General features: G+C 38.4%; 2 protein-coding genes across 2 annotated transcripts; one reads left to right on the forward strand and one right to left on the reverse strand.

Moving 5' to 3' along the window:
- Positions 1-319: 319 nt before the first annotated feature.
- On the reverse strand, positions 320-3,452 carry LOC128742066 (nonsense-mediated mRNA decay factor SMG8). Its single transcript, XM_053838264.1, has 4 exons — positions 3,334-3,452; positions 2,298-3,270; positions 2,142-2,237; positions 320-2,072 (listed from the first exon to the last, which is right to left on the reverse strand). The coding sequence occupies exons 1-4, from the start codon at positions 3,381-3,383 to the stop codon at positions 444-446; spliced, it is 2,748 nt and encodes a 915-aa protein (XP_053694239.1). The 5' UTR covers positions 3,384-3,452; the 3' UTR covers positions 320-443.
- Positions 3,453-7,694: 4,242 nt separating this feature from the next.
- Positions 7,695-8,990, forward strand: LOC128743011 (replication termination factor 2). Its single transcript, XM_053839511.1, has 3 exons — positions 7,695-7,828; positions 7,897-8,268; positions 8,331-8,990. The coding sequence occupies exons 1-3, from the start codon at positions 7,760-7,762 to the stop codon at positions 8,781-8,783; spliced, it is 894 nt and encodes a 297-aa protein (XP_053695486.1). The 5' UTR covers positions 7,695-7,759; the 3' UTR covers positions 8,784-8,990.
- Positions 8,991-10,841: the final 1,851 nt, after the last annotated feature.

Below are 10,841 nucleotides of genomic sequence, written 5' to 3' on the forward strand. Positions count from 1 at the left end.
ATCTCTACTACTACGACACGACGGTTACCCGCCATGGCTTTCACCTCTCGCCAAGACAGGTTCTTGTCAACATCCTGGAAGATGTCATTGGCTAAACTGCGTAGTCATGAGACCATGGGTCTGCCTCCTCTTCGTTGTCCTTGCGGCTTTCAGTCGACTGCTTCTCTGCAGTCGATTATCTGTTCTGGTTGATATAAGTGATCACTCGGTGGTAAAGAAGTGATTGCTTGCTTGGGAGTTGTGTAGTCAAAAGTGGAATGCCTGTGCCATGGCAGATCGCAGTTATAAAACAGCGTAAAATATACAGCAATCACTTCACAACAGATTAAGTTTACGGATTTTAAATTGAACTATGATTATCATTTTATTACTACAAATTAACAAAGCATATTGGGAAAAATAACTATATATAAACCATTTTGTTGGTTTACTCTGTTCTACTATTATTGGACCAATTCCTCGACAAATTCACTTTCTTTTATACCGTACATGCCGGCCAGGAGGACACCATATGATGCGGCATTAGCCGTATCAACTTCCGCCGGTGGCAGCAATGGTCCGTTTTCACCCTCGTAGATGAAAGGTAAGCGCAGTATCCAGTACGCACTTTGGCTTAGCTTTACTGCTTCGGTTAAACCAGTCGTAAAAATTAGACTGTTCGAACCGCCGTTTTGATACATCTTGATTTTGGGTTCCAGTATCACGTTCACCGGTGCTTTCGGCGTTACAATATGGACACGCATCAACTGAGCAACGTTAGCAGTGCTACGACATGGACAAGGAAAGTAAATCGGCATGTCGTTGAACACGACTTTACTGCCACTATCGCGTACAATACCCGAACCGCCACGTAGCACACTGTCGGGACCACCCATAATAAATCTGTGACCACGCAAGCATTCATACTCGATGCCAATGAAAATCTTCAGCGTAAAAGTGTTGCTTGCCTCAGATTGGGGTTTCGACTGCGAGGTATTTTTCTTACGATTACGAATTTTTTCGTATGACGCTGCCCACGATTGTGCATGTTCCAGGCGAACACTGACATCCCAAGGTAACAGAAAGTTGGCACCGGAAAGAAAACCACTTTGAACATGCTCTGGAATGCCACTGTTGTGTGTATAAATCGAGCTAGGTCCTAAGCACAACAAAGACCATGAAGGAAACTGTGGAAGCAATCCTGCTGGGCTTGCTGCATGCAGCATCCCCGGCAGGTACTCGGTAGTCGATGGCTGCCTGAGAATCAATTTTTGTTTTTCCGTTTCGTCTGCACGTTCTCCTACTTTGATCACTATTTCATTGATTGATCCGTGCTCAACATCTTCTTCGTCGTTATTTTGACTCTTAAAAACCTTCGATGTATCTTCCTCCTCCTCGTCCTTTTCATCCATGCTAAACGAAAGATTTGATGTTCCGTTTTGACTTTTCTGACTACCAGATAGGTGCGGAGACTGCTCGTTTGTTAGAGGTGCATTAGCATTGGCATCCGGGGTTCTGGAGGAACTTTCAAATGACATCAAATTCGAAAGGTTCTTATTAACAAACTCCGCTGCCCGGAAATCGTTACTTGAGGGCTCGAAAATTGGAAACTTTACTCGCTCAAGCAGGTTACAGTTGCTGCAACTTTTGGCGATTTGCTGATAGAATTCATAATTGGCCTGTCGAACACTGTATGGATCCTCGCGATGGCCCTGTGTCCGACCACAGTTACACGTAGACACGAACACTATTCCACTGGAGTGATCCAGTGGATCGTTCGCCTTATGTTTGGCAAGCACACAAGGGTTTCCTCGCAAGCTGGGGAATTCGCATTGTTGCTTCCCGTTTAGCCAAATTGAATCACAATACTCTTTTAGCTTTAGCTCATGCTTTTCTACTTCTGGTCCTCTGGCATAATCCATAAATACTTCAAGTGCTTGGGCATATTTTTTCTCGTGATAAGCTGCGCTATAATGATGAGGTAGCATGTCTTTGTAGTTTACCATGCCTAGCTCCAGCCCATGTTCACACACCTCGCGGAAGAAACGCTCATCGATATCCATGATGCTGTGAAAATTTTCCAAAAATGCTCTCTATAAAAAAAAAAAATAACCAAGTCACGAGTTGTCATTAAAAAAAAAAACTAATATTGCGATACTCACATAATCGTTATCACACGCCTCGTAACTATCAGGATAATCAACAAAAATTTTATGTAATATTTTAAAACCTTCGAACCAGACTTTGACACTAGGTACCTAAAAAAACAGCAAACAAATATTATTTTTATGCTTTATCGCCCATAACTAGCCACGAACCACGAAATGACTTCTTCCCCTGTACTTTGATACGCTGTCATCAAAGCCATGCTCGAATATTTCTGCCACATGTTCTTTTAGAAGTGACAATATGTTCCTATCTGGTTTGCGAGGTTTACTCAAACCGACGCTCCACGCTGACATTCCGTAACCGTCATACGGTCTTAGCCGACTAATTAAATCTTCTTCATCGGTTTCAGTCTGTACGGACGTTCTATCGAGGTACTGCATCAGCAAGTCGATACTGTCCTCTAAAGGATCTAGCTTTGCACGACTATCGCTGCTAAAAAATACAAACTTTTTGTTCCTCGGTAAAGAAAAAAGAGACATAGCGCTATTATTTGTGATAATAAACTCGCTTTTTAGCATTTTGAAAATATCATCCTGCACGGAGCACTCCAAATCATCCAGCTTTTCAATATCTTCCGGTGGAATGTCGCTAGTCCCTTCAAAGTAAAACAGAAACCTAGGACTGCACAGTCGAGCTTCCTTACCCATGTAGTTTCCAGCGCTAGTATTCTTAAGCATTTTCGGTAAAAACTTTAGGACGTGCTTTTCGCGAATGATTTTCAGCGACTTAAATATCGACAAATAGCTAATATCGAACGAATACATGGGTTCAACCAGGACAATTATATGGCAAACTTGGATAGCAAAGAGCAACATTCTGGCAAATCGAGTTCTCAATCTGCTGTTAAAGCTTATGAAGTTGAAATTATCGTCAGAGCTGACCGCTTCGTTCATTAAATCCATCATTATTTGTTGATCAAATGTCGTTTCGAAATGTAGGAATAGCATATTGCTATCATTTTCGAAGTAAAACTTAATGCGACCATCGCAACATTTCGAATCCGTCAAAGCCGGATGAATATTCAGCAAATTAAAGCCGATAAGTTTATTACAGTCGGGTGTCGTGGATTTACCAATGACACCGATAACAATTCTCTGTCTATCATTCTGAAGAAGCAGTTTACTGGAAATGAATTTAATATTCAATAGGTGAAGCAAAAAACGTTTTTGGAATCTTTCAATATACCTTAAATCCTTTGGAATATCTGGATAGGTAAAACTGTTGATTGGATTCATTTCACACGATTTTTGGACATGTATAAAAACAGAAACTCTTGTTTGCCTATTAAATTAACTAAAAATTTTAGTTTTTGCTTTCTTCGATCTTCATCACGTTGTTTATTTACTTTTATTATTGCCAGAGTTGCCAAAAGTTGTGTCTTAAAAGCCCGCACTAACAGTGATCCAATAATTTTGAAACCACCTTGTTAAGCCACTTTTTAAAAATTAAAACAAAAAAAGGTCTGTATGTAGGGTTGCCAAATGGCCGGTCTTTGGCCAGCCCGACCGGTTTTTCACTTGCAAAGTGACTCTCTCTCAGGATTTAAAGTAAACACATGATTCAATAGGTGAACAAAAGCTTCATTCGACAAGTAGTTGGCGCCGCGGTAAAAATGGTGATATTGCGATTATTATCTAAAATTTTTCTTTCGTAGGTTTAGTTGTGCGCCTAACAGTTGCGCGCAGCTCTGTTCTGGTTGCTCGCAGTCAAAGTATCTCTTTTACACTCACACGAAATCTCGTAAGAAACTGTCAACGCAAGAGTGATGAGAAAAGCAACAATATTTCTCGCTCGCTCATCAGCTGAATGCTAGGGTAGCTTGCTTCGTGTTTGTCCGTTCAAACATGGACAATTTTTTTACAAACGCAATCAGCATTTAAATTTTATCATTTTCGGTTAACGTAAGACATTGTAACTGTGTTGTTTGTAAGTCTGTACGTAATAGAACAAAACAAATGTTATCTAAGCAAAGAATAAGAGCATAAACATAGAAAACTTACACGTGCTTATACTGTCAATAATACATGATTTACCTTTGCGCACAACTATATGAAGCTGAAAAACGAAATATTTTCTCGGGAAGCACAATATTTTTATTTCAATCTGTCAAAACACATAGAAAACTAAAATCATCAGAAGCGAATTTGATTTTTTTTTAAATACGCGCTTTGGAATCAATCAAATGTCGACCAACATTTGAAAGGGGCGGATAAGCCAACTGTCAAACAGAACGAGTGAGAGTTATTTTTTGCTGGATCAGCATAGGAAACTGAACTCTCACTCGTTCTGTTTGACAGTTGGCTTATCCGCCCCTTTCAAATGTTAGTCGACAAATGTTATGGTTGAGTTAGAAAATAACATATATACTTACTATAATTTTTATTTGCCTGCATTTTATTTAAAACTATTAAAATTTTATTACATAACGAATACTAAACAATAAGGACATTGATTCAGCATGCCTTGGATGAAATATTGTGATAATTTTGCTTAAAACCATTAAAATTACCTTAAGCATAACCGTACACACCTAAACTAAATCCGGATCTCAATTTACTTGTCCTAAGTACACATTTCATTTGCAATCACCCGTGCGCTAACTAGGGTAACCAACCTATTTTGGACCCCAGCAGCAGCTGTACATAATTTGGACACTTCCATTTGATTTTGCTGTAAGTGTCCAAATTATGTATAGCTGCTGATGGGGTCCAAAATACGTTGGTTACCCTAGTAAATAAGATTTCTAACCCGCTGCAGGAGTCGCATGGACTTCATTAGCTTTGCGTTTATTCGCCTATATATTCTAACCATTCTAACTTTCGTTAAGATATGTCGACCAACATTTGAAAGGGGCGGATAAGCCCCTTGAGATAACTGTCAAACAGAAGGAGTGTCAATTATTTTTTGCTGGAGCAGCATAGGAAAATGAACTCTCACTCGTTCTGTTTGACAGTTGGCTTATCCGCCTCTTTCAAATGGGTGGTTTCTACAGTAGGTGGAGGAAGAGGCACAATTTGTGTCTAAAAATAGCCCAACCCATGTCGCTACAGTTAATAAGGGGGGTTGTGCAGACTTCTTTTGTCCAGCGCCTCTATGGTTCAAAGGTACACGGGGTAACAGCGAGCCACACGCCCTGGCAGGTGTTGTGGGTTCAAATCCGGTTATAATCTCTGATTATAGCTTGGTTCGACCCTTGCACTTTCCAGCATTGGACAAAAGATAGGAGTCACAACGACAATTTGTTAAGCCCTCCTTTCCACTCTTCCCCACAATTCTCAAAAAATCCTTCTTCATTTACTTTCCCTTACCGTCCCTTCATCAATTGTAGAATCATCGTTTCAAAAAAATATTCATACAGGCCGGACTCGATTATCCGGGGATTCGATTAACCGGGGATTCGATTATCCGGGGATTCGATTATCCGGGGACTCGATTATCCGGGTTTTTAAACTCGATTATCCAGGTGAAAAAAAAATTATTTTTTTTTTCGATGATTTATTTTAAACCTTAATGTTATAGTTTTCATGCTACATGATGATTCTTACTTGACAAATATTGATTCACCTCCCTAAAGCTACAAAATTCCTGTCTTATATCCCTTTTATCGGCGAACAAAACAAAAATAAATCCTATAATGAAATCAATTTTTTTACTTAAAAATCATCATCATCATCATCATCATCATCATCATTATCGTAATCATTGATAAAAAAAATATTGCAAAAAAGGTATCTTATGACTTTAGGGGAGATTGATCAATAATAAAAAAATCATTTAAATCATTATTTGAAAATCATAACACACAAAAAATAATTTTGTTCCAAAAACAAATCATCAGTGGAAAAAATCGTAAGAAAGGAATTTTCTGACTTTTGGGAAGATAGATCAATAATAAATAAAACATTCATGATACCTAAAAGTCAAAAAACTTGACATACCAAAAAAAATTTGTTTCAAAAATAATGATTCAATTACCCGGGTGATTCGATTATCTGGGCTGAAAATAAAAATCAACACCCGGATAATCGAGTCCGGGCTGTATTAGCTGTTATTTTTTGGCTGGTTCCAAGTTGTCGCCGTCCATGGATGTTTAGTCCGCAAAATTTTGACAATTTCACACCCCTGAGTTTGACGTCGTTTACTGCACTCAAAATATATTTCACGTCGAAGTTACCTGAAAAGTTATGTGAATATTTTCCATCCAGCTTTTCCTGTACTATTTACGTGATTTTCAGGTAGTACGCACGCATACTAATGCGTTAACGTGAAAATCAGATAGATGTTATTATTTTTTCCAATAACAATCAGCTGAAAGTCACGTAAATCCCTGTAGAGAAATTTACGTGATTTTTCACGTGGAAAGGACGTGTGGATTATTTTGAGTGTGGTTTTTCGTAGAGTGACTATATACAGAGTGGCGACAACTCATCCCAAATGTATGCAGTGCGGTTTTTTCAAGGTTTTTCTTTCTCTTTCCTGCATACGCGTTGGATAGGTCGTCTGCTCGATTGGAATGACACTGACAGATAATTATCATTCCAATTTTGACATTGTCGCCACTCTGTATATAGTCACTCTAGTTTTTCGCTACTAATACCAGGGGTGTGAAATTATCAAAATTTTGCGGGCTAAACATCCATGGACGGCGACAATTTGGAACCAGCCAGTATACCGAAAATAACAGCTAATATTACTTAAATTATAGCTAAAAGGCTGTGTTTAATTGCTTTCTAATTAATTTCGGTAGTCTTAAAATGAATAAACCTTTTAGTAGGCACCAGAACCAAAAGTACCAAAATCAATGAGTGGGACATGTACAATGTATAGATCATTTTGCGATGACGTCATTTTGCCGTTAAATGACACCACTTGGTGGTTTGTTTACATGTTTTTGTCACATCCAGCAGTTTCGATTTGAAATTTTGTGAAGGATTACTGCATCAATTTCTGTAAAATGCATGTAAGGCACTTTCTCTTCAATAAAAACTATAAATTTCTATCATTATCTGCCGGACAAAGATAGAAAACTCAATTCAAAATTTAACACCACGTAAACAAACCACCAAGTGCTGTCAAAAAAGTGTGGTTAGGAGCAATGTGATATATACAGGTGTGGCAATGTTGGTTAAGTGGTGTTAGTGCAATGAAGAAATTTCATCATGGTGTGGGTGGAATCGTAAATCGACCAATAACGATGAAGCGTGACGTCAAACTCCAAAAACAAACCCCATTGTTCGACGACGGTTTGTTTTTGTAGTTTGACGTCGTTTTCTGATTTTTCGCTACTAATACCATCAAATGTCTTCATCTGCCACACCTTTTTAAACCTCATTGGGTTAGGAGCTCCCGTGTAATGATCTATGTAGTTTGACAGCCACACCACCCCGCTGACTAATACCATCAAATGTCTTCATCTGCCACACCTTTTTAAACCTCATTGGTCGAACACTCATATTAAAAAGCTGTCAACGCCTTCCTTCAGTGAAAAAAGGGAAAAAAAGGCATCAAACTTTTCTCAAAACATCGCAGCAAATGAGCAAATAATCTTGTTTATTGATAGTTCATTTACAACGTAAATTTCTACAGATTTCTTGCTAATAATTTCGTCGAAATGGGGTGTGATGGTGGAACTATTCCTAGGAGAGATGAATTGGTGCGATTAAAGAAGAAACCAGAACAGGTAGGTATCAAATTAAATCTGACTGGTGTTTCACCGAGATATAGCTAATATTCGTATTGTAATTTTAGAAAGATAAAGACGCTGAAAGACAGTTCCGTTGGAAGCATTGCACTCTCACGCAGGAACGTCTCCAAAAACCTATCGTAATGTGTGGCCTTGGAAGGGTTTACTCGAAGCAAAACATTATTGAAGCACTCCTGGAAAAGGGCCGAATTCCGGAATCGTGTAGCCATATTAAGTCATTAAAGGATATCAAGGATCTGAATTTGACCGCAAACCCTGCTTACGAAGCAAGCCGTGATGACAAAAGTGCTGAATTCATTTGTCCCTTGATCGGATTGGAAATGAGCGGCCAGTTCCGTTTTGTGGCCATCTGGAGCTGCGGGTGCGTTTTTTCGGAGCGTGCCTTGAAGGAAATCAAAGACAAAGCTTGTTCAGTGGTAAGTACATCAGAAAGTTAATTGATCCGTTCTTATGTGATGAAATTGTTATTTTATTTTAGTGCCAGACTCCATTCACTGAGCAGGATGTTGTAATTTTAAATGGTACCGACGAAGATGTTGATTCGATGCGCACTCGTATGGAAGCTCGCGTAGCTCGTGCTAAAGCGGAAAAGAAAGCCAAAGCAGATAAAAAGGCGAAAGCCAAGGAGAGCCTTCCCGCAACCCAAACATCTAATTCCTTGGAAAATGATTGCAATGAAGCGGGTCCATCGAAACCCATTACCAATGGAAAACCGGGATGTTCGACTAGCAAATCGATTATAACCAACAAACGAGCTTTGATAAGCGATAAAATTGGAGATGACCCTTTGTTTAAGAAATCTAAACAAGATTATAGTGTAGCAAGGGACCCGAGCGCCACTGCAGTGTATAAATCGCTTTTCACAACACACGAGAGCGAACAGGACCAGAAACGAGCCCACTGGGTTACTTATAATCCTTTCTATAATTAGTACCTTATGATAATATATTGATCAAAAATGAAATTTATTTAACTGTGGTGAAAACAGTAAGTAATACCGAAGCAACCTGACAAGGGTTTAACCAATTAGATATACAGCGCTGCCCTTTTTGTTTACGACTACGACTACGTCTTAGTTTAGCGGGATTGCTGCAAAATTAAATATGTAATAGGTACCGACACTGTAATAAAGGTTTTAAACGCTAATAAGTCTATTAGTTCTGAAATTAATTGTAATGAAAAGATGTGCTACATCTTACGTTTCAACGCACTAATTACGTATATGAAGAATCATCTGCGATAGCTCCGCCATAAAATTTTATTTGCTTTATTGCATTAGTTACTGGAAATTCTTTACATATTTTTGATGTCATAGATCAATGGGCCCTATTCGCATAGTCACCTCACTTTTCTCACGGGCCGTATTCTTACCCTCACCTCACCTTACCAGGATTAATTAAAAGTTAGCTGAAATGCAAGCAGGGCAATCATGTTGTTTATGCTCCAACTTATTAAATTGGATTGAAATGGAACGTACCTGTAAACAAGTTGATTTGCCTAAAACTTGGTTAAAACTGCCTAAAATGCCCTTAACGTGTACAAACTCAGAATAGTATGTACATCTTAAAGACATTTTCTATAGTTTTGAAAAGGTTTTAGTAAGAAATGAGCGTTAGTTCCGTCAATGGAAAATAATTATAACATATTAAAGTAGTATAGGTATCGGCAAAGAGGCTGAAAATACCCTCTCGTAAGTCTTTGTTAGAGATATTGCAAAAGATTAATTTTACGGTTTTTATGTTATATGGGCCAAAGAACCCAGTTTATTAATATATATTTTCATGCTTTTTCAGACTTACCGAATATTTTAAAATTTCGTTTGTATACGATTTGTGGTGGTGATTTACTCTATTTTAAATCCACTTCGTATTCCTTCCCCTAATAATCGAAAACATCGCATGAAAACGGTGCAATGTCATTTTTAGTACGGTGAGTGTGTGAGTGAAAGACCGCAACATACAAGCGAAAACAACAAAGAGGTGCTGCAAGAAGAAACAACTTTTTTCATTGGAACTGCACATAAGCAAAAGTGTACGTACGGCTCGATCCAGAAGCTAGGTCAGAAGTTGTACAAGTTTACTCTCCCCGTTATTAGTTCGGTCGGTGTATCATTTGTATACGTTTGTGAAATTTGTGGTGTCTATTTAAGCAAAAAAGTGTTATTGGTTTAATCTAATAGCAGTTCCTCGGATAAATTCAACGCTGTTCAGGTAGAAAACTAGCGGTAAGTAAGGATCCTCTTTTTTTAGCTATGGCCATTTTCAGCTGGAAGAGTAGCATTTCGTTGGCGTTATGCCACTGCCTGTGCTGTATCCTTTTTTTTACGCACGGTTTGTTTTGACGGCCGGTTTCCTGCACTGAGCAACGGTACCTCCTAGTCAAAACCGACCGAAAGACTACAAGATGTTTTTTTTGGCGGTGCGAATGACCAATATGAATGATTCATACTATGAATGAATCACCATTAATTAGAGGAAGTCATTATCTATTAATAGATAGCTACAGACTTATTTTCTTTTATTAGTTACAATATTATGTGTTCTAATGTTTAGTTAAGCAAAGCAGTGTTGTTACAGATACTTGACGTACTTATACGACGTCAATTCCGTAAAGCCCCACCCCTGATGTAGGTATTTTATGGTCATTCTCTACTTTGTAAACAGCCAAACTAAGCACTTTCTTTAAGTTCTCAGGATGGCATTTACCGAAAATAGAACATTGAATCCAAGCGTGTGGCGCAGAGGAAGACAGTGGGTGGTAGATTTAACCCATATCTTTTAATAGTTTTCTAACACGGGAAGTGTTAATTTGTGTGTGCACTATAAAAATAAACTTTCCGTAATCCACTTATTTAGTATGATATATTTGGCAAAGTTGTTTTCAGGAAACCACAGTCTGACCTTACTGCCAATCTTGGTTGAATCGGCTATCTATCATTTAACAATTTTTACACCATAGATATACGATTCAAATTAAAGTTGATTAATCG

Source organism: Sabethes cyaneus, chromosome 3 (genome assembly GCF_943734655.1).
Source record: "Sabethes cyaneus chromosome 3, idSabCyanKW18_F2, whole genome shotgun sequence".
Lineage (NCBI taxonomy): Eukaryota > Metazoa > Arthropoda > Insecta > Diptera > Culicidae > Sabethes > Sabethes cyaneus.